This window comes from Hyperolius riggenbachi, chromosome 2, assembly GCF_040937935.1.
Source record: "Hyperolius riggenbachi isolate aHypRig1 chromosome 2, aHypRig1.pri, whole genome shotgun sequence".
Taxonomy (NCBI): domain Eukaryota; kingdom Metazoa; phylum Chordata; class Amphibia; order Anura; family Hyperoliidae; genus Hyperolius; species Hyperolius riggenbachi.
In genome coordinates, this window is record NC_090647.1 from 67,245,484 (window position 1) to 67,269,012 (window position 23,529).

The 23,529-nt window shown below is 44.1% G+C and overlaps 1 protein-coding gene across 2 annotated transcripts in view; it reads left to right on the top strand.

Moving 5' to 3' along the window:
• The window catches only part of DYNC2H1 (dynein cytoplasmic 2 heavy chain 1), a 508,393-nt gene that overhangs the window by 384,587 nt on the left and 100,277 nt on the right, over positions 1-23,529 (top strand). For both annotated transcript variants that reach the window (XM_068266870.1, XM_068266871.1), the window contains exon 83: positions 6,607-6,723. In XM_068266870.1, coding sequence (XP_068122971.1) covers positions 6,607-6,723 — 117 coding nt within the window. The remainder of the gene's footprint in view (positions 1-6,606; positions 6,724-23,529) is intronic.

The window sequence follows — 23,529 nt, forward strand, 5'->3', positions numbered from 1 at the left end:
CGGGCGACATTTTTTTCACTCGTCCATAATCAATTGTGTCCACCAATGGAGATTATTTACAACCAATCCGATCAGAATTTCTGATCGCTCAAACGATTTTTCGCTAGAAATTGGACCGTTAGTGGCCAGCTTAAGAATTATTTTATTGTAAATGCATTTTAACGAGAGTAGTAAGAAAAAGAAAATGGAAAAAATGTATTGTTTCTCGGTTTTCAGCCATTATTGTTTTAAAATAATACATGCTACTGGAATAAAAACCCATGTTTTATTTGCCCATTTGTCCCGGTTATTACACTTTTTAAATTATGTCCATAGCACGATGTATTGCGACAATATTTTATTTGGAAATGTGTATTTTTTCAGTTTTGTGTCATCACTCTACCCTCATGACATACCCTATTTTTCGGACTATAAGACGCTCCTGACCGTAAGAGGCACCTAGATTTAGAGGACAAAAACCAGGGGGGGGGGGGTGGGGGGTGGGAATATATACTAAACTTGGAGCATCCATGGTGAAGGGGCATCTTGTGGATTATGCCCCCTTTGTACCTCATGCCTCCTTGTACCTCTTGTGTCTCCCTGTGTCCTCCTCTGTTCCCCTTGTGTACTCCTGTGTTCCCCATGTGTCTGCCTCTGTTCTCCTTGTGTCCTCCTCTATGCTCTTTGTGTCCCCCTTGTGTCCTCCTCTATGCCCCATTGTGTCCCCCTGTGTCCTGCGTTTGTCCCATGTCCTCCTCTGCATGGACACAGTACAGGGTGTCCCCGACTTTGCGGCGAGTTGGAGGTTCATATTGGCAGGCGTTTACAAGTCAGGAACTCCCTGCATTTGGATTATAAGACTCAGTGACTTTTTCCCCACTTTTGGTGAGAAAAAGTGAGTCTTCTAGATCAAAAAATACAGTACATATTAAAAGTTGTGTCCCTAAGGTAACTATTTATGTATTTTTTAAAAAATTTCACCTTTTTTTATTATAAAATTGTTTTATTTTGGTAAGTATGAGGGGTAAGAGTAAGGGGTTTATTGATGGGGTATTTTATGTATTTGTATTTAATTGGATGTATGTGGGTGCAAGTTTACTATTTGCCCACTAGATGTCCCCTCCACTTTATTCTAAGTGTGTACTGTTTACTGCATACACCTGGTACAGGATGTGGCATCAGTACTTTTCTTTATGGTCATCCAGGGTGAGCGTCCATCTTGAGCTCTATAATTTTCTGCTTAGTATGTGTTCAAACCTTCTACATACTATTGAAAGTGAAAATATTATCTATGGGCTAGGAAAGGTTTATATACACTTTTTAATCAATGAAGAATTGATTTTTGTAATAGTTTTGGGTGACAGTCCACTATATTTACAAGCATCTCCCAACTTTACCAGTTGACTTTTACCATTTTTTTTCTTGGGGGGTGGGGGGGAAGAATCCTAAAACACAAAACATAATTTCTAGTTGCATTTATCCACAGCCTATATATGGATAGCTTCAGTCACAACAAAGCTCTTTCTTATCAGTTCATTGTTTTTGCATGAAGGGATGGCTCTACTGTAAACAGGAAGTGGCCTTTTCTGCTAATCAGTTAGTCGCATCATCAGATGGTCAGTAATTTATCAAGACCGGTACAAAGAAAGCTGGAGCACAAGTGAAGGAGGTGTCAAAACATACCAGTAAAAAATACACCAGTAATCAGAATCATACAGAGTGTGATTTTGATTACTGCGCCAGTCTTAATACTTAAGCTCAGCAGTGTTAAGCTTTGTTCTGTAGAAAGGTGTTCTTTATAGAAGCACTATGGTCACACACTCTCTGTCACCGTCAGACCATCCAGTTTCATGTCCCTTCTAGAGTTATAGACACACAGTAGGCCCAGGATCATATACCTTTTACCTCCTAACCATGTATTTTGGGTTGTGCAAGCTTATCTGATACTATGCAGAGAACTAGTATAAACATGGAGAGGTGTACATAATTTGGTGAAATTCAAACTCAAAATTATAAAGTGGCTAAACAAGCGTTCTGATCATCAGCTCTTTTAATTAAAATGAATGATATTGAATAAAAGGGTGTTTCAATTAATAGAACTATTCAGGTAATGCTGAGGTGCCAAAAGCATAAAAAAGTCCCCACTTAAAGCTGAAGTGAACTTTTGCTCAGCACACAATGAAAAGTCTTCATTCCACATATAGTTTATGTTGATGTTTCCTGTGGTTGTAACAACTCCCGGCTCATCTAAAAGACAAAAGGAGACCAGAAGCCCAATGGTGTAGTGAGCATGAGCGCCTCTATGATGAAGTAATATACAGCCATAGCAGTTAAAGGAATACTATCGATACCCAAGTGTTCTAAAATGACAGTGTGCAAATAATGTCTAAGTAGCTGTGTAAACATTTTCCTACTTTGCATGTTAAATTTCAGAGGCAAAAACTGTAATTTATTGAGGGTAGGATTTAGCTATATTTGGACAAATCAATTGCAGAAGGGGTGTCTGCTTCAATGCACAGCCAGAGTTGCATATCAGACTACAGAAAGCAAATATCAAACATATCAAACTCTGAAAGCAAAAACAGTATGAAATGCTGTAAGAATTAGTTACATTTCCTCTGCTCTCTTCAGACACGTCAGTCAGAAACACAAGACATAGGAGCTGCAGCTGTTGGGAGCTCTCTTCTCTGTCACACACAGAGCTACACATAGAGTTAACTGATCAAGTGTGAGGGGAATTTCCCCTCTCCTCATGGCTCAGTCAGCCGTCAGTTTTGGCGTCAGTAACGTTTGAAAGTATTTTGCTAACAGTAAACAAAGAAGTTGCTACTAAAATGTATACACCAGTACTTAGCAGCACTTCCCAAACAATTCCTGTGTCAACTGAAAAAAATATGTGAATTGATAGTATTCCTTTAAGGTACCAGTTTTCAGTGACCTGAGGAAGCGGGAGCAGTCCCATGAAACGTGTTGCTAATTTTATGTGCTCAAATAAAAGACCTTTTTTCAATAGATTGGTCCAAATTCTTCAAGAGAGGTTAGATTACCTCTCTGTTTATACGATCAACAGCTTTATTAGCCTATCTTTAGGCATTGGGCGGCTCGACCCCTGTTTGTGTCTCATTCCACATATAGTTGCCAAAGAAATCCACTACTCTTTGTTTCTGTGTTTGTTAATCCAGATGAAAGTATCTAATTGGCTCTTATCAGCAGATGTCAACACTTTGACTAGAAATAAACTTAGAATGAACAGGCCGTATAAAATTTCAGCACTGATTTCATTGTAGCTTTCCATTTCTCCCGTTTGTGTTGTAGTGCATCTTTGCAGCAAAAGAGCTTACAGATTATAACTAGTTATTGACAGACATGAAGATTTCTCAGTTAAGGTAGCCATGCATCTAGCGATTTGGCTGTACAATCGACCATTCGTTTCAATCATTTTAAGTAATCAAGAGAGAATCGAGTGTGTTCCAGAATTCCCAATCGATGAAAAATGGCTGATATCATGTTGAATCGACCAGTTTAGTCGGTCGAGCAGGATGCAAGATATCGGCCGATCGCACAGGAATCTGCTACTGTTTACATATCATTCAGTCGACTCTGAATTGATTTTTGCAATCAGAGCATGGAGGCACAACATCGGTCAGATCGAAAATGTGAAGGTGAATTGCGTAGGATATCGTTTGTAGTGTGTGGGTTACTAGTCGTTCGACTTTTGATCAACCACACTGAAGTCGATTCCTTATTAAAGTCGATTGCTTTGTCGACTGAATCATAATCGCTAGATGTATGGCTACCTTGAGAAAAGAAAATCTCGGACAATCATTGAAATCTTAGCAATTAAGCGTATTTATATATTGCCTTCAGAAGACTTCTGAAAAATGATATACCTCCAGCATGTGCATTACCCATAACATGGTGCAGCTCTGCAGTCGCTTAGTAAGCCTGAGGGCTGCGCTGTTAAGCTGTCCATTCTGTCATGGTGCTTCTTATGATTGTGACAAATGTTATACTCCCCAAGCTGAGTGCTTTCAATAGGGCCGTTTCACCAACATACATGTTCAGCCTCCCCCTGCTTGATATTCAGACGGCGTCAGAGTCTTCAACCGCTCCAGAGTGGAATCCCAGCAGCCCAATGCTCTCTCCATGCTTTCAGCGCATGTGAAGTGTAGCAATCCACCATTCCAGCCTTACTCCGACAATGACGGGTCAACCATTCATCCCGCCGTCATTATTTTTTAACCCGTTGCTAATTGCGCCGTCGTTGCGGTATGAAAAACCGTACGTATCACTTTGTTATTAAAGCCGGGAAGTAATTTCATGGTTGACTGGGAAATGGCACGTGAATAGCGGGAAGGCCTAGAATCTTCACTTGGGCAAGCACTTAATTAGAACCATCTGTCAAGTGACAAGAGCTGATGTTATTGCTTTTACTATATTATGCTTTGTATATACACACCATAAGGGTATTTTTTTTTCCTGCGCCGCTCTCATGTTTTAAAACATAGCCGCGATGAACAGAGTTATGGTAATGGTGGGTAAAAAAAAAAGAACATTTGTTGCACTTGCTGTTTTTTACTCAATTAAAATGTTTGCAGTGTGCTTTTTTACCTCTTGTGATTGTGCTGGCATTCAGTGTCAACCAATCACTTTTGTTTGCTGCTGTTACACGGGTGCTTAGTTGTACAAATGAATATAGGGTGTAGTCACGAAGCAGGTCATTGTGGCGCCATCCTAGCACTGGTGCTGTGCTGCACGCCTCGCGGAACAGTAATTCGGGGGTCCGGCAATCGCCAGACCCCAAATTACATCACCCTCTGAGTTACTACATCTCGGCAACAACCACGACGACCCAAAATTTTGCATTCTGTACAGTAAGTTGATGCCAACACCTTAATGATAATGGAAATTACTTATAAGTAATTTTTTTTTTTTTTGCGAACGTGTTCTTTACTTTTTCACAGAAAATATGACAAAAAAATGAAGGCTCAAGCATTGTATTATATAAAAGAAAGTATCAATTCCCCTTTAAAGGACTCCTGAAGTGAGAGGGCTATGGAAGCTCCCATGTTTATTTCCTTTTGAACAATATCAGTTGCCTGGCAGTCCTGCTTATCTTTTATGCATTAGTAGTAGATTCATAATTATTATCGAATCGGATGAAAATTGAAGCCACCAAGTGCATGTCCGATTGACGATGCAACCAATTTCTGGACGAGCATATAGATCGGACATGCTGCGAGGTTGTCGGGCCGTGTTGGTCGGTTGGGTGTGCGACTGTAACGGGGAGCGATATCAAGATGAGCAACAAAACCCCCAATGCTGTCCCCCTATAGTGCAAAGTGTCCCCCCCCCCTCCCGCTGCCCAGTGCACTATACATTTCCTGTCCGTGACTGCCACTGGCTACGGGCTCAATCCTCTGTCCATACACGCACCCCATGTGGTTGCTGACTTGCAGGTGGGCGTGTGTGTGATGTCACACACACGCCCGTGTTACCCTGGCAACCATGTGGGGCGTGTGTGTGGACAGAAGATGGAGCTTGGAGCCAGCGGCAGGCATGGACAGGTAATGTATAGTGCCCTGGGCATCGGAGGAGGGCATATTTAACATGGGGGGGGGGGGGGGGCAGCATCAGGCCAATGAGGCAGTTGGCCTATTCTAGATTGATTTCAGCATGTAATTGATCGGGGATTGGCCTGCGGTGTATGGGCAGCCAACAGATTTGTATCCTCCCGCCTAGACTACTGCAACGCCCTGTTCATTGGATCTACAGATAAGGTTCTGCTCCCCTTACAGCTAGTACGGAATGCTGCAGCCAGACTCCTAGCCAATGCCCACACATCACCCCAGTACTGCAAACTCTTCACTGGTTGCCAATAAAATGGAGAATCAATTTTAAGATCTGCCTGCTGACATTCAAGGCTCTACACCACATGGGACCCAAATACATAGCGGATCTATTGGAACTTTATGCCCCTCCACGCACCCTCCGCTCTGCCAACAAGATGAAGCTGGTTATTCCCAGGATACACTTAACATTTGGTGCTCGGGCCTTTTCCTATGCAGCCCCTACTCTATGGAACTCACTTCCACAATCAGTACGAGAGGCTCCCTCTCTGGACAGCTTTAAAAAAAGGCTAAAAACTCACCTCTTTTCCCTAGCCTTTGAGACTGCATAATGCAGTGTCACAGCACTTTGAGTACCCAGGGAGAAAAGCGCTATATAAATATTATTGTTATTGTTGTTATCTCTCTCCGAGCAGAGAGAGATCTCTCTCTTGGTCAATCTGCCCATATATCGTCTGATGTATGGGCACCTCAAGACTCTGGATGGCAAAATAAAAATAAAATTATTCAATCTAATTATTTTTTTTGTGTATTTTATTTATGAATGAGGGATTGTTAAATCCATTTGATAAAAGGATTGTTGAAACATTTGCATTGGAAAAAACTGGTTATTTACAAATGTCCATCTCTCTAGCAGCCAAAGCCCTCAGAAGAATGTCTTTGCTCGCACCATTTTCCTCACCATGCCAGCTGACAGTCTGAAGGGTTTTATTGCATCTTCCTTGTTTACTTTTGTGTTTTGTGATTGTAACCTACCTTTACCTCTCTGTTCTGTCAGGTGATATCACAGCTGAGGATTCTTAGCCGTTCAGTGATTGCTGGCTCCAAGTTTGACCGAGAATTGTGGTCTAATGAGCTGTCTCCAGTCCTCAACCTGTGGAAGAAGCTCAACCAGGTAGGCCAAGAACTAATGCCACATGTATTTTGTGCAGACACAGTCTTATCTCCCGGCTACAGAAAAACCTGTAAAACCTGCCCTTGCACCTTGTGCATAAACCAGATACCACATTCACAGCAAAGTATTTAAAAATCATTCCAAAATAAACAATTAATGATTCGGATGTTTTTTGGAAATTAAAGATACAAATTACAGCTTAAATGTACGATCCACGATCCACAATGATACTCAGACATTTCTAATGACTTTCATGACGGATCAATTTGACAGATAATCGTTCATAGTCAGCAGTGTACACAGAGCTAAAATGATTATTGAACAATGTGTCCTCGAAGTCTATGGCACTTCAGCTGTAACCAGTACATTATCTCTATGGCGTTTGAATACTATCCTCCTATAGGCTTCCTACCACACGGTGGTATTTTAATAGGAGACTTGCTGTCCTCACATAACATTCCCATATAAACATCCTGAGCATTGCACAGTAAGGAAGGAGGTAGGCTGGATGTTTTCTCTAAAGATAATCATTGAGATGCAGGAGTCAACTTAATGCAAATTATATGTTAACTGTATGCAAATTAAGAAATTACAGACAGGCTTGTTAGAGGCAAATAGAACATCTCCAAGACATAGCAACAAAAGTTGTTAAGGTGATGGTAATGACTAATCGTACAAGATATCTTTGTAAGTTTTTGAAACTTAAAATGAACCAGAGACGAAGCACCCTCATGTATTTTACCATATATATCCGTGTGAACATTAGAGAAAATACCTACCCTGCTCTCTGTTTCATTTTTCACTGCTCAGCCTGCTTGTTATCAGCCCCGATAAAATCCCCAACTGAGCATTCAGTCTGGCTTTGCTCAGGAATTATTATAGCTGAGTCATTATAGCAGAGCCAGAAGGGGGCAGGCTTGGGCTTGAAAAGACATCAGAGAAGACAATCAGCTATAATGATTCCCGAGAAAAGCCAGACTGAATGCTCAGGATTTTATCAGGGCTGATTACAAGCAAGCTGAGCAGTGAAAAATGAAACCGAGAGCAGGGTAGGTGTTTCCGCTAATGTTCCCACTGATACAGCATATATGGTAAAATACATGAGGGTGCTTCGTCTCTGGTTCACTTTAAGTTTCTTCTTCAGGCATGTTACAGAACTGGGTCGGAACCATCATGCCTAACATCTCCGAGCAGCCTTATGTTCCTGTGACAACATCAATTAAGATAATTGAGGTCCATGGTACTGTAGCCAACCCCCATGGACATTTCCTCTGAAGGAATATCAACCCCAAAATGTTCAGGAGGATGCGGAGACTGGTGGAGAGAAAGACGAGGACGATTTGTAAAGAGATACAAGATGAACTCCAAAGTCAAGGTCCATCAGTGTCTTATTGCACCATAGGTCTTATTTTGAGTGATCAAAGGTTCAATGGAAGAAGACCCAGGAGGGTCTTTCTCCATGGACATTGCCTCCAAAGGAAAACATAAATGAAGATAATTGAGGTCCATGGTACTGTAGCCAACCCCCATGGACATTTCCTCTGAAGAAATATCAACCCCAAAATGTTAAGAAGGATGCTGAGAATGGTGGAGAGAAAGCCAAGGAAAACTTGTAGAGAGATACAAGATGAACTCCAAAGTCAAGGTCCATCAGCATCTTATTGCACCATATGTCTCATTTTGAGTGATCAAAGCTTCAGTGGAAGAAGACCCAGGAGGGCTTCACTGTTTAAGGTAAAGAATAAAAAGGAAAACTGGAATTGGCTACTGATTCGGGAGGGAATGTTTTTGGAGCAAGAACCTAAAACTTTAGCTTTTTGGAAAGTCACATCTTGAGTGAATCTAGGTTATGTAGCTATGCTGTTTCTTGGCACAGGGCCTTGACTCTGTTTGGGGAGTAATGACATCTCATGACTATCAAGATATTGAAGACAACCTGGTAAGTGCTCTCAGACCTGTTGCAATTCTATAAATGAGCATTTATACTGATATGTATCTGCTGGTTATTGCAATTTGTCTTCTGCTTTTCACATGGATGTTCCCTGCATGTTCCCACTTTTAAAAATAAATTGTTGTTGTTGGAGAGCTCTGCCTCAGTTGTAGGTCATGAAACCTAAAATAGAATCTAAAAAAAATGGACTGTTCTGTGGTGAGCCTCTATGAGCTCTGATTTGAATACTATGTAATATCTATAGAAAGAACTAAAATGTGTAGTCTGGAGAAGGAATCCTTCAAACCTCAAGCAGTTGGAGTGATTCGGTCTGGAAGTGTGGTGGAACAGACTACCTGCTGACGAGTACAGAAGTCCCATTGAAAGCTACAGAAATCACTTCTTTGTAGCGATTGCTTCTACAACAATATATTTTTTAAAAGTGGGAACATGCAGGGAACATCCATGTGAAAAGCAGAAGACAAATTGCAATAACCAGCAGATACATATCAGTATAAATGCTCATTTATAGAATTGCAACAGGTCTGGAAGCACCCACCAGGTTGTCTACAATATCTTGATAGTCTTGAGATTTCATTACTCTCTTAACAGAGTCAAGGCCCCTTGCCAACAAACAGCTTAGCTACATAACCTAAATTCGCTCATGATGTGACTTTCCAAAAAGCTCAAGTTTTAGGTTCTCTCTCCAAAAACATTCCCTCTCGAAGCAGTAGCCAATTCCAGTTTTCCTTTTTATTCTTTACCTTAAAATGTGAAGCCCTCCTTGGGTCTTCTTCCATTGTACGCCTGATCACTCAAACTGAGACCTGTGGTGCAATCAGATACTGAAGGGACCTTGACTTTGGAGTTCATCTTGTATCTTTTTACAAGTTGTCCTTGGCTTTTTCTCCATCAGGCGATGTATGGGCAGATCAACCGAGAGACAGATCTCTATCTGATCAAATCTGATCAGAGAGAGATCTGTTGGCTGCCCATACTCCGCAGACCGATTCCCGATTGATTTCAGCATGTAATCTTTTGGGAGTTGGCCTTATGTCGCTGCCTCTGCCCATGTTTCCCCAAATGTTATGTGTGCCCCTCCCCGTAGCCCATGCATTCAAATACTTTACCTGTCCACTGCCACCGAGTGTCTGCTGTACTTCTGCATTCGCGTCTCATATGGCTGCTAGTGGACAGCATGGAGGGGACGCGTGTGAGACGTGCTCCACAGGCAATATGATGGTAGTCACGTGGGACCCGAATGTGGACGTGGCTGCACAATAGCAGCGGACAGGTAAAGTATTTTATGTAGGTCACATATAACATTTGGGGGGACAGCGGCAAGGGGGTTCCATCTCATTTGTCGGTTGCAATATCGTACACCATTACTGCTACGCACCTGATTGACCACTTCGGCCCGAGATTTCCCAACATGTCCGATCAATACATTTGACCGATTTTAACCCGAAGTAGGTCGAATCATTGATTGGGAATGCATGTTGGGGCACCAATTTTCATCTGATTCGATAATAATTATTGAATCGGATGGTCGCTTGGCCACAAAATCTCCATATGTATGGCCACCTTCAGGGTAGTGTTTCATGTCCTTTCCATTTGTGTTTTTCTTTAAAATTCTGTGTTTAACCCTTTCTGGACCAGCACCCTCTGCCCCCTTAAGGACCAGAGGGTGCTGGTCCTGTAAATCGCCGCTTCCCGACGAATCGCCGCAATGATCCGCCGCTCCCGACGAACACGCCGCTCTGTCCCCGCCGCAGGCTGCTCTCTCTGCCGTCGCTATGACGGCAGAGCGCTGTGCGCCGGTCAGGAGCCGCTTTCATTGGCTCCTGACCCTGTCACTCCATGTAAGCCAATGAGAGCGGCTTACATGAATGACAGGGCCAGGAGCCAATGAAAACGGCTCCTGGCCCGGTTCACAGTGCTCTGCCGTCATAGAGGCGGCAGGGCAGCGACGAGCGGCGGGGGCAGAGCGGACCGAGCGGCGGAGACGGGCAGGGGCGTGCGGTCAATGGGACGTAGAGTTTACGTCCTGTCAGGACAGCAGCGCCCCCTGCCTGACGTAGATTCGCACTCGCTCGGTCCGAAAGTAGTTAATCAGCACTGATGTTTGTGAAAAGTGAATGAGGAACAGGGCTGGATTTACCATAAAGCACTGTAGACATGTGCCTATAGGCGCCTGATGATGGAAAGGCGGCTCACTCCCCTCCTCTAGTGCCTCCCTCCTGCCTTACCTATGCAGAGCCCCGAGCAGAGTGTAAATGTGAGATTACTCATCCACCTCTGGGCGTTCCACTGATGAGATCTCCCTTCAGCAGGGTCACCACTAGCTACTTAATACTGAGGGTACCTCTGACTACCTAATGCTAAGGGACACATGAAGCTACTTATGACGGGTAGGGGAAGTAAGGGAGAAGTGACAGCTGGGGCAGCCAGCACACTAGTGGTGTGTGGCTTGGTTCGGTGAGGGTTTGTAGGTTCATGGAGGAAAGGTCTAGGGAGCCAGGACATCTGTGCCTATAGGCTCCTGTGATGTAAATCCAGCCTGCTAAGGAAACAGTGATGCATACTACTTACTGTCCTTGGTTTCATGTTATTCTGTTGTTTATATTTGTTATCTATTTTTCTCTTTATTATCGTGTTATTCCTTTGCTGTGTTCTCATTTCAGTATTTATCTTTCTCTCCTTGGTATCTTCCTTCTACTGTGTATTTACAGTAGATTGCATTTGCGAACACTAGATACGTTATCTCATAATCTTACAGTCAAGGTGTAAATAGGATTTTGGTTTAGGGAAAATTCCATCAGCGAGGGAGGATATTGTGTTATTACTCATTAATGGGTGAGACAAACTGTGCAGCTCATCTACGCTTACTATTGAGCCTACTACTACGATATTATTCCCCTACACACCAGTGAGGGAAGAGGTGGAAGGGACATTCACTTCACTCTTATTGAATCCTCTTAGGAGGTCTGTATTATTAATTTATTTTCCATGTTTTTTAGTGCTATCATACAACACAGTGCACAGTGGAAGCAGTCACATCCATCCATGCTCCTAACGAGGCTTGTAGGGTGATGTCCCTGCCACATACACAAGTCTGTGTTCCATTCTGGTTCCTCAACCTCTGAGAAAATGTTTAAAGTAAACCTGTGACTTATTTAAATGCAGAAAACCCAGATGCCTCTGGAGAGGGAAGCTTCTGGATCTTAAAGTGGTATAAAATCCAGCATTTCTTCTTTGCTCTAAAAAAATCCTTTACAGCATATAATATACTACCACCATTTTTGTTCACAGAACAGCATTCAAAGGGTTAAAACACAGGTCTTACTTTTTCATTAGAATGCTCCCTGAAGGGAGTTCTGCATGCAAACTGGTGATAACATTATCTTGTGTTTACTTAATTGTAGCAGAGAGGAATGTAAACATTCCCTGACTGTGCAGAAACTTCTTCTAATGTGTCCTGAACTGATACACTGCTCAGAAATCATTACTGGGTACATTACAATATAAATACACCAGTTATGAATACAATGCAATGACAGCTATTAGAGCAAAAAAAAAACCTGACCTTTAGGAACTTGTAATTTCTAAATGAATAATAATACTTATGCACAAAAGCAAATGTGAAAACTGTATGGGATATAGAAAGTAGGAAAACACATTTTTATTGAATATTAAGTCAGAGTTAACTGCTTAAGTACTTGCCGACCGCTCCACGCCGATTGGCGTGAACACGGCAGCAGCCCCAGGACCGCTCCATGCCAATTGGCGTGAACACAGCGGCAGCCCCAGGACCGATCCACGCCAACTGGCGTGAACACGGCGGCAGCCCCAGGACCGCTCCACGCCAATTGGCGTGAACACGGCGGCAGCCCCAGGACCGCTCCACGCCGATTGCCGTGAACACGGCGGCAGCCCCAGGACCGCTCCATGCTGATTGGCGTGAACACAGCGGCAGCCCCAGGACCGCTCCATGCCGATTGGTGTGAACGGCTTTCAATTGGGCTAGCAGGAGATTACGTGCGCTATTCGTGACCTTGAGACTGTACTGTGTACTCCTGTCTGTTTATTGCCTGAGGAAGCGGGGATATACCCGTCAGTGTTCTCCCCAGGATCAAACAAGTGGGCGCGCCGCCCGGGTAAAATCAATTACCGCCCGGCTGGCTGTGTTACCGGCTGTCATCACCGCGTGGCCGGTGTAGTGACAGATAGTATGCTAATCGCGCTGGGTTCCATTGCAAACTGTAAAAAAAACAGCGCTGCTCGCGAATCTGCATAGCTCTGTGCACGAGATCTCGCGCTTCCTGGCGAGCTCGTGCAGTCATTGGCTGAGCGGTAGCAAGAGGCGGGACCAGCGCCCGAGGCTAAGCCGACAATCTGCAGAGGACCGCATTGTTGTGGGCACTGGGCAGTGGCTGTTGAGTGACGGGAGGTTAAGCTGTGTGGACGGTGAGGGGCTCTGGCTGGCGGCCTTGCAAGTGCTGCTGAGGGGGGCTGTGCGCCATGAGCTCGGTCAGCGTCATGTCTCCAGCCGTGGCTGCAGCTACTGATAAAATAGGAGGATCTGGAGAGCGCAGAGTAGGAGGATGAATGCAGCTTCTGGGGCCATGAGTCTGATGAGGGCGAGACGCTGCACACAATGGGGGCTCTGATCGTTCAGGGGAGCTAAAGTGATGCAGTTTCCCAGAGCAGCTAACTGTTTCTCCAATACTAGCTCTGCATTACAGCACCACTGGAAGTCGTTGTCAGACCCTGTGCTTCTCTGATATGTTCACAGGTCTGGGCTGCAAAGTACTGAGCATGTCCTCTCATGCTGGATGTACACATCACATCAGCTGTGTACAAGAAGTAATGATGCCGGGCTGATAGATTCTTAAGGGACATAATTGTAGGCTGGTGTTTTGGTAGCATATCCATAGGGCTATATCTTTTGTGTGCCAGGAATAAAAAGTTGCTTGTAAACTGAGATGAGCTTAAAATTTGAATTTGCATGAATGTTGTGCTCTCAAGAACTAGAAAGGGAGATGGAACTGAAACTTTGCATATTTAGAAGAGCAGGTAATGAGTCATGAGGCTTCTTTCATCCTGACCTGTTCACATTAGCTTGTTAACAGCGCGGTGTGATGAATTCCACCAGAATGACGCACAGCATGCTGGCGCAATTACGGATAGTGGAACTTGTAGGCTGTGCGATTGCGATCGCATTTCCTAGTAGAAAAGGGCCCTTACTTCCCCACCCGGCTACTTTTTCATGCCACCCGGCTGAAAAAAATTTCTGGGGAGAACACTGCCCGTGAAACGCGTTGCGGTTCTGTTCATGGAGTATGTGAATAAATTGTCTTTATCTTAAGCGACAGCATCGAGTCTATTTCTGAGTGGCCGGTCCACCGCCGCCACCCGAATATTTTAAACATTTTAGCATATTTTATCCTTTTGGCGCCTCTGTACATCTACGTGCGCCAATGCGTGCGCATCTACCTTCAGTCTCCCAGTGGCGATCGCCGCTCGGAGACTGTTAGACGGCGAAACCACCATCCAATTAGGCAGTACAGCGCTGCGATCTAAGTCCCCTCTGTAGTGCAGGAAGTGATCGGCTGAAGCCTATGACCGCTGATCACGGGGCTTGGCTGGCGGGGGGAGGGAGGGCGGGCTGGGAAAAAAATGTTAAAGAAATAGTCAAATTTATTAATAAAATAATAAAATAAATATTTACAAAAAATAGAAATAAACAACGCTGGAGGGATTAGACCCCACCAACAGAGAGCACTGTTGGTGGGGAGAAAAGGGGGAGGGGAATCACTTGTGTGCTGAATTGTGCGGCCCTGCAGCGAGGCCTTAGAGCTGCAGTGGCCTGTTTACAGAAAAATGGCCTGGTCTTTAGGGGGGTTTTAATACTGTGGTCCTCAGGTGGCTAGCGACTGTGTCACGCCAATTGGCGTGAATGTGGCGAAAGCCCCATGACCGCCTAACACCAGTTGATGTCAAGTCCTGGGGTGGGGATTTGCAGGATGCGCCAATGCGTGAGGCTTCCCCCATCCTCCTCCACAGCCCTATTCCAGTTCGGGGACCCCTGAAGAATATCCTCCCTGCACACGCGCACTAGCACCATCCCACACGGGCTTCAGCGGAAATAGCCAAGCCTTATCAGGTACGTGGTACTGCAAAGGCGGCTCACACCTGCACAGTAGCACGGAGCCGATCCTGCATGGCATTTCTTGAAGAAAGCCAAGCCAAACAGTGCTCGTGCACCTGTGCAAAGCTGCCGGCAAGCATTGGCAAGCTCTTTGTCGGGGGTCACTGCACTGGGCTGTGGAGGAGAATGATGGAAGCCTCTTTAAAGGGGAACTTCAGCCTAAACAAACATACTGTCATCAAGTTACATTAGTTATGTTAATTAGAATAGATAGGTAATATAATCTCTTACCCACACTGTTTTAAAAGAACAGGCAAATGTTTGTGATTCATGGGGGCTGCCATCTTTGTCATGGGGGCAGACATCTTTTTGGTTGAAAGGAGGTGACAAGGAGCAGGAGACACAGTTCCAACTGTCCTGTGTCCTGATCACCCCTCCCAGCTGCACACGCTAGGCTTCAAATGTCAAATTCAAAATGTCAAAAAAAAAATTTGCACCAAAGCAGCAGAGTGAGAACAACATCAGAAATCCCATCATACTTTGCACAGCATCAGGGGAAAAAAGCCCGGGCAGTTTTCTTCTGTGCAGCTAAAAATGAGGCTTGTATAAGAGAAACAAAGTTCTGATGCTGTGAAACTGTTAAAGAAACACCAGGCCTTTCCAGTGCTGCTGAGTCGATTTTTAGTCCGGAGGTTCATTTTAAGGTACCTACACACGTCCAACTTTCTTGAACAACTTGTTGTCCAACTTGTTGTTTGAACAACAGGTTGGACGTGTGTATGCGCTGTTGAGTGACTGATAACAGACGGTTTTCCCGAACCCCTCAGCAGATCCATTGGACAAACTGTAATTCAAACGACTGTTAGGTCCGTACGTTTGTACAAACAACTCTTAGTCGTTTGTCCAATTAATAGACGTTCAAACAACAAGTCGTTTGATCATTCAATTAATCGAGTCCATTGTTCTATCAAGTCTGTTATCCATTATCAAGTTGGTTAACCCCCCCCCCCCCCCCCCTGGCGGTACAATAAATCCGGCAGGGGGGCAGCGCAGCATTTAAAAAAAAAAAAAAGCCTAGCGCTAGCTATATGCTTCCTGCCTCCCTTCGCTATCCCTACCACCCCTCCGATCGCCGCCGGCGCTTTTACCCTGCAGGGAATCCCGTTCTGAACGGGATTTCCTGTATGGGCTTCCCCGTCACCATGGCGACGATCGCGATGACGTCAACGACGTCGTGACGTCAGCGGGTGTTCCCGATCCACTCCTCAGCGCTGCCTGCCACTAATTGGCCAGGCAGCCAAAGGGGTCTGGGGGGGAGGGGGCGGCGCGGCGGATAGCGGCGAATCGGCGGGTAGCGGCGGCGATTGTTATGCACACGCAGCTAGCAAAGTGCTAGCTGCGTGTAGCAAAGAAAAAATTATGTAAAAGCGGCACCCTCCGGCGGCTTACCCCGTGTCACACACGGGGTTATCGCCAAGGAGGTAAACGACATGTAAATTAGCATATCAGTTGCTTTGTTGGTCAGTGTGTGCATGAAGTCTGAACAACTTGCTGTTTGCACTACAAGTCGTTCAAACGACCAGTTTAAATGACAATCAGATGTAAAGTTGGACGTGTGTCTGTCATTTCCTGTCCCTGAGACCACTTTAATGACTAACTTTAAAGCGAAAATGAAGTAATTGGAATATGAAGGCGGACATGTTTATTGCCTTTTACATAATACCAGTTGCTTGGCAGTCCTGCTTAGTTCTTTGGCTGCTGTAGTGTCTGAATCACACACCTGAAAAAACCATGTGGCTAGTCCAGTCAGACTTCAGTCAGAGCACCTGATCTGCCTGCTTGTTCAGGGTCTGTGGTTACAAATATTAGAGGCAGCAGGACTGCCAGGCAGTTTGTATTGTTTAAAAGGAAATACGGTAGCAATAAAAAGTATATGAACCCTTTGGAAAATTGGTCTTAAAATGTGAGTTGATCCTCGTCTAAGTCACAACAATAGACAGTCACTGTCTGCTTAAACTAATACCACACAAATAATTAAATGTTTCCATGTTTTTATTGAACACACCATGTAAACCTTCACAGTGCAGGTGCAAAAGGTATGGGAATCCCTAGACTAATGACATCTCCGTAAGCTAATTGGAGTGCGGTGTCATCCAGCTGGAGTCCAATCAATGAGATGAGATTGGAGGTTTTGGTTACAGCTGCCCTGTCCTATAAAAAACGAACACACACCAGTTTTGGGTTTGCTTTTCCCAAGAAGCATTGCCTGATGTGAATGATGCCTTGCAAAAAAATAATACAATAATTAAAGGTTTCCATGTTTTATTGAACACACCATGTAAACATTCACAGTGCAGGAGGAAAAGGCACGTGAACCCTTGGATTTGATAACTGGTTGAACCTCCTTTGGCAGCAATAACTTCAACCTCACATTCTCTGTAGTTGCAGATCAGATGTGCACAGGAGTAATTTTTGACCATTCCTCTTGTGATGTCTGGTGTAAATCGCTTTCTTGGCATACAGCATCTCAATCAGGTTGAGATCAGGATTCTGACTGGACCACTACAGAAGGCGTATTTTCTTCTGTTTAAGCCATTCTGTTGTTGATTTACTTCAGTGCTGGTCATTGTCCTGTTGCAACACCCATCTTCTGCTGAGCTTCAGCTGGTGGACAGATGGCCTTAAGTTATCCTGCAAAATGTCTTGATAAACTTGGGAATTTGTTTTACCTTTGATGATAGCAATCCTTGCAGGCCCTGATGCAGCAAAGCAGCCCCAAACCATGATGCCCCCACTACCATACTTCACAGTTGAGATAAGGTTCTGATGTTGGTGTGTTGTGACTCTTTTTCTCCACACATAGGCCTCAATTCACTAAGCTTTATCAAACGTTTGATAATTTACCTCATGGGTAAAATCTAATTTTGAATTCACTAAGGTGTTAAATATTTATCTAATGTTCTATCAATAAAATGTTCAATAAATATATAACACCTTAGTGAATTCAAAATTAGATTTTACACATGAGGTAAATTACCAAACGTTTGATAAAGTGTTTGATAAAGCTTAGTGAATTGAGGCCACAGTGTTGTGTGTTTCTTCCAAACAACTCAACTTTGGTTTCATCTGTCTTCAGAATATTTTGCTAGTAGTGCTGTGGAACATCCGGGTTCTCTTTTTCAAACTTTAAATGTGCAGCAATGTTTTTTTGGACAGCAGTGGCTTCCTTTGTGGTCTCTTCCAATGAACTCCATTCTTGTTTAGTGTTTTACGTATCATAGATTTGCTAACATGGATGTTAGCGTATGCCATAGACTTTTGTAAGTCTTTAGCTGAAACTCTAGGATTCTTCTTCACCTCATTGAGCATTCTGCGCTGTGCTCTTGCAGTCATCTTTACAGGACGGCCACTCTTAGAGAGAGTAGAAGTAGTGCTGAACTTTCTCTGTTTGACTGATGAACAGCAAGGCTTTTGGAGATACTTTTATAACCCTTTCCAGCTTTATGCAAATCCAAAAAAATCTTAATTGTAGGTCTTCTGAGAGCTCTTTTTTGCGAGGCATCATTCACATTAGGCAATGCTTCTTGGGAAAAGCAAACCCAAAACTGGTGTGTGCTCATTTTTTATAGGACAGGTCAGCTGTAACCAACACCTCCAATCTCATCTCATTGATTGGACTCCAGCTGGATGACACCTCACTCCAATTAGCTCTTGGAGATGTCATTAGTCTCTGGGTTCACATACCTTTTCCACCTGCACTGTGAATGTTTACAAGGTGTGTTCAATAAAAACATTAAAACATTTAATTATTTGTGGTATTAGTTTTAGCAAACTGTGATTGTCTATTATGACTTAGATGAAGATCAGATCACATTTTATGACCAATTTGTGCAGAAATCCACATAATTCCAAAAGGTTCACATACTTATTATTGCTACTGTATGTATGTATGCTTGTATGTAGTTTTATTTTTGGCCACTAGATGTCCCCACACTATCCTGTGTACTGAACAGTACACAGAAAGTAGTGTAAAACCATTTGTGTACTTGCATTTTGTGAATGACCGTCGGCATCTCATTGATAATCATTCACTACTGGGACTCATACTCCCAGTTACTGATCACTACTCTGCCGCGGGGGGTGTGGGGGGGGGGGGGGAGATCGCGGGCATGCACAATCGGACGTGCAGCACATTAGAAGCCAGGGGCGCATATCTACACCCCTGGGGGACAGTAGGTGACGTTGATAACAACCACCTCTGCCAATAATCCATCGTGTGTACAGCAGCTCCTAATTGCCGCCAGGCCAAAAGTCTCCCAGTGGGGTCAATTTGGCCAAGCGATGGCCTATAGCTTTGTCCCGTCCCGTACTCCCCCCCCCCCCCCCTCCCAGTTTCAACGATTCTCTAATAACTAGTTGAGGATTGTTTGTTTCCGGTGATATTTCATTAGCATGTAGACAGCAGCACAAAACTTTCCTGAGTCAGTCGTACCGCACAGCCCCCACGCTGACAATGGTGGAAAACTTTACAGCGGTAATCACCGAGATAAAACCTGCCGCATCTTGGCTAATTCTTGTTACTTTCATTACACATCAAACAGAATAACATATCTTTCTGCACCGCAGAGCGGCTCTCGCACCGGCCCTGGAATAATATTGCCAATTAAATGATACAATAGTCTTTAAACCCAAGCTTGTCTTGTCTGCTGCCTTTTTGTTTGCAATGAGCCGCTGCGAGTCCATTTATTATGATCAGTTATGCTTCAGAATAATGGAGCTGAATACGGGTAGTGACCTGTTTATCTTCCCCGCCGCTCACTATGTACCTCTGTAATTAATGTCAGAATTCCTATTAATTAAATTGGAAATAAATGTGTGTTATGTCACCACAGCAAACCTGCAGGGGAGATGAAATGAGAACTTTCCTACGTTAAAGAGATACTCCGGCTTCTGCTGACTGCAACGTGAAATGAAATGGATCGACGTGTTCTGTTTTGTGTTGTTGGCTTAACGTTGCCATTATTTCATGCTTGATCTGTGTGGCTATAGATGTACAGTCAGGCACCAGGGCTGGAAACAGGAAATAAGGGCGCTGCAGGCGTCTTCCTCCCCAGGCTCTGAAAACCCTGAAAGCCACTATTTGGGCCCAGGGAGGTGCCCGATTATATAGTGGCCACCTAGTCTTCCTGCTATGCAAAGCTGCAATTTTATCGGGCCCCTCCCTGTGCCCAAATTTACTCGCATTGCCATTTTAGGCACCACCAGGGGGGGGGGGGGGAAGAAGAAGGGTAAGGCAACACCAGGGGTGGGGTTTAGGGTAAGGCGTCAAATGCCACAATTTGCGACAGTGACCACAAAGTTGGGCACAGGGGGGTGCCCAATAAAATATTGGACAGCAACTATGCAAAGCCACAATTTGCATAACGGATGGACTCAGCGTCTGTTATTTTATCCGGCACCTCCCTTACTCTTATTGCCGCAAATCGCTGCTCTGCGGCGGGGGAGGTTAGGTACCAGCAGGGTGGTATTTATGGAGGCCTGGCAGTATATTCCTTCATGTTTTTAATATGCTTGTAATGAAAATTTAATAAAGCTTGTGTTTTATGAAGATGGTGCAGAAACCTGTGCAAATGTATTGATCCCCGTGTGCTCCAAGAGTGGTTCCTTCCAGCACATCGCTACGTTTCCATTGGTACTTAACCCTTTGCTGTAAGCTGTACCACCAGGGGGCTAAGGTTAATCGACATAGGGGAGGGGATGGAGAGAGTACCAATATATTATTATCGGAAATCAGTAGTAGAATATCAGTAATTTTAACAATATTCTACTAGTGGCAATCTCCTGCACCCTTTTTTCCCAGCACTTTTTTTTTATGTACACAGCAGGGCTGCCAACTGGCCATGTGCTGGCTGGAAAGGTGCGGAACTCTACACAGCTGGTAAGAAAGCTACCTCCTATTGTGAGTAACAGCTGAAGTACCCCTTGAAACATATTTCTTTTTTAGGAGTACTAAATATTTGTGTATAAATGCTTTTGAAGGATTCCTTGAGGCTTTTAATTAACTAAAAATGCCTAGCGAGGATACCCGTGCTTAGCTACGTGCTTTGCTACATTGTTTTAGCAAAATAATTAATAGAATACGTTATCTGAGAAGTATGTTTAATTATAAAAGGTTTGGTTTTAAGAAACATGAAGTGCAGCAAATGTTCCAAATACTGTAATATTGGTGTTTTCTTTTTCTTTTAAGCATCAATATTTATGTTCTCTCTCTTCACAACTCTCGTGATTCTCTATCGGGGTTAGTTTACACCTGCATTACAAATTTTGAGTGATTTCCTGGAGGTTGTACATTTTTCAGTTCTTTGCTGATTGCCCGGACCAGCAAAGCGCTGGAATGGTCCTGAAAAGTACCCCTCACACTGTAACTGCTTCTGCTCGAGCTCCACCTCGTGTCCCCTACTTGCTACTCTTACATCTGCCTCACGCTGTAACTGATTCTGCTCGAGCTCCACCTCGTGTCCCCTACTTGCTACTCTTACATCTGCCTCACACTGTAACTGCTTCTGCTCAAGCTCCTTCTCTTGTGTCCCCTCCTTCCCACTCTTACATCTGCCTCACACTGCCTCCTCTCTGTCTGTAGCCCCCGTTTGCTGTGATTGGGACCCTCCTTCCTCCCCACTGTAGCTCATGATTGTAGCTCTGACTGGGAGCAGTCAAAGTTTGGTGCATGTGCAGTCCACTTGTGTGCCCTTGTGCAGGGCCGTTTCTTGGGCAGTGCTGGCAGGGCAAGAAGGGGGATACATGCAGAAGGACAGAACCGCTAGTGAGCTGGTGACGCTTGGTGCAGCCAAATGGAAGAAGAAAGAAGATTACCAGCGCACTCGCCTTCCTTCACTCCTCCTAGGCTGCCATTTATCCGATGTCAAGTCATCATCACGTCACCACCGTGTGATGACACCTGATGTCCTGTAGCGGTACTACAGGCTGCTGTTAGTGTGCGGCAGCCGTTGAGGAGTCGGCTTTGCGGGCTCTCTTCGCCTGTGTGTTCTCCTTCTCCCTGCCTCCTCCAGGATGAGCCGCTGGTCATTAGTAAGTGGGCAGATCTACATGTGACTTGTGGCTGTGTGACTGTCCCTAAAGAAAAAGAGTTTGCGAGTACACGGGGGTGGAGGAGAAGGAGGAGCAATTTTTACACCCTCGCCCTGGGTGAATTTAGCCTAGAAACTTCCCTGCCCTTGTGTATTGTGCACAGCAGCCATGGTCCATAACCTCCTTGACATACGCAGCTCAAAGTGGCACTGCTGCTAACATGGTAATTACGGTTCGCTTTCTCTGTTGGTGCAACTAGATATGTTTGGTCAAACTCCATCAGAAATTGAGAATGTATTCTTGTAGTGCAAGCACCGAGCATACCCGATACTTGTGTCAAAATGTAGCGCAAAAAGTGAAAATCACAATTGCAGTGTGTTTGTGATGCCGATTAGGATTTTGCAGTAGAATAGGGGCCTTACCCTTTGCTCCAAATTCATTCTAGCTTGTCTTAATGAATCCTGAGTTGTTTGTATATATTTAGTACATGGCTAATCATACTATTCACTTTCCAAAGCCTAAGATGGCAAAGCTCAAACTTCATACTTAGAAGCAGTTTCCTTAGCATTAGCTTCAATGTGCCTAATCCTGTACAATAAACTGGCTGAATCTCTCATTATTTTGCTCAGTAGACCATTGTTTCTGAACATTTGTCAAGCTTATGAATGGTGTTATTTCCCACGTGCCCGCGCTATGGGTAGCTGTACCTCTTCTCAAATAAACATCTATCAGCGTTTCACTCTAATTGTGTACAAATGCTTTCCAAACGTTCCCTTTTGTTTTAATTAATTAAACCATGCTTACTTTTGTTTGTTTTATTGTTTTCTTAAACTCAAAGCCTGTTATAATAAATTTACTTTGAAAAGCACAACTGCCCCCTAAATCTATCAGAAGTACTCCTGGGGTACGTGTATCACATGTTGTGAAAGCCTTACATCCAGGCTGTCTCTGCTCAGGAGCTCCACCCGTTGGATCCAAATAATAGCCAAGATCTGGCTTGTAAGAGGAGCAACACTCCCAGTTCACACCTCTGGCCCCGTTCATAACTAAGCAGGAATCGTGCGATTCCCGCTCACCGCAAACCACTAGCAGTTTTTAAAACCGCTTAGCACATGGTTTGCTATGGCAGTGCTCTCACTGCCGCGATCTCCGACGATTAGCAATAATCGCAAACAGGTTAAGTACAGCGTTTTGGCGTCGATTCCTGAGCGATCGCGATTAGCATGTATAGACCCGCTAATCGCGATCACTCCCAAAACGCTACAGTGTCCAGTGATTTTTTTTTCCGCGTTAATCGCAGAAATATCACTCCCTCAAAACGCTAGCGGTAATCGCTAGCGTTTTGCGATTTTAGATGTGAACGGGGCCTTCCCCTCCTAAAAATTTCCCATGCACATACACAAATAGGTAGATTTAAGCCAGCCGTACACACTTTTTAATAGCTTTCAGATTTTTATATATAAGATTTGGTTAAAACATTCAAATGTAAACTAAGATTCATAAAAGGAAACTGAAGTGAAAATAAACATATGAGATAATGCATTGTATTTGTTGTACAGATAAGAAATAGAGCATTAGTAGCAAAGAAATGAGTCTCATATTGTTTCCAGAACAGGAAGAGCAGGGCTGAATTCAC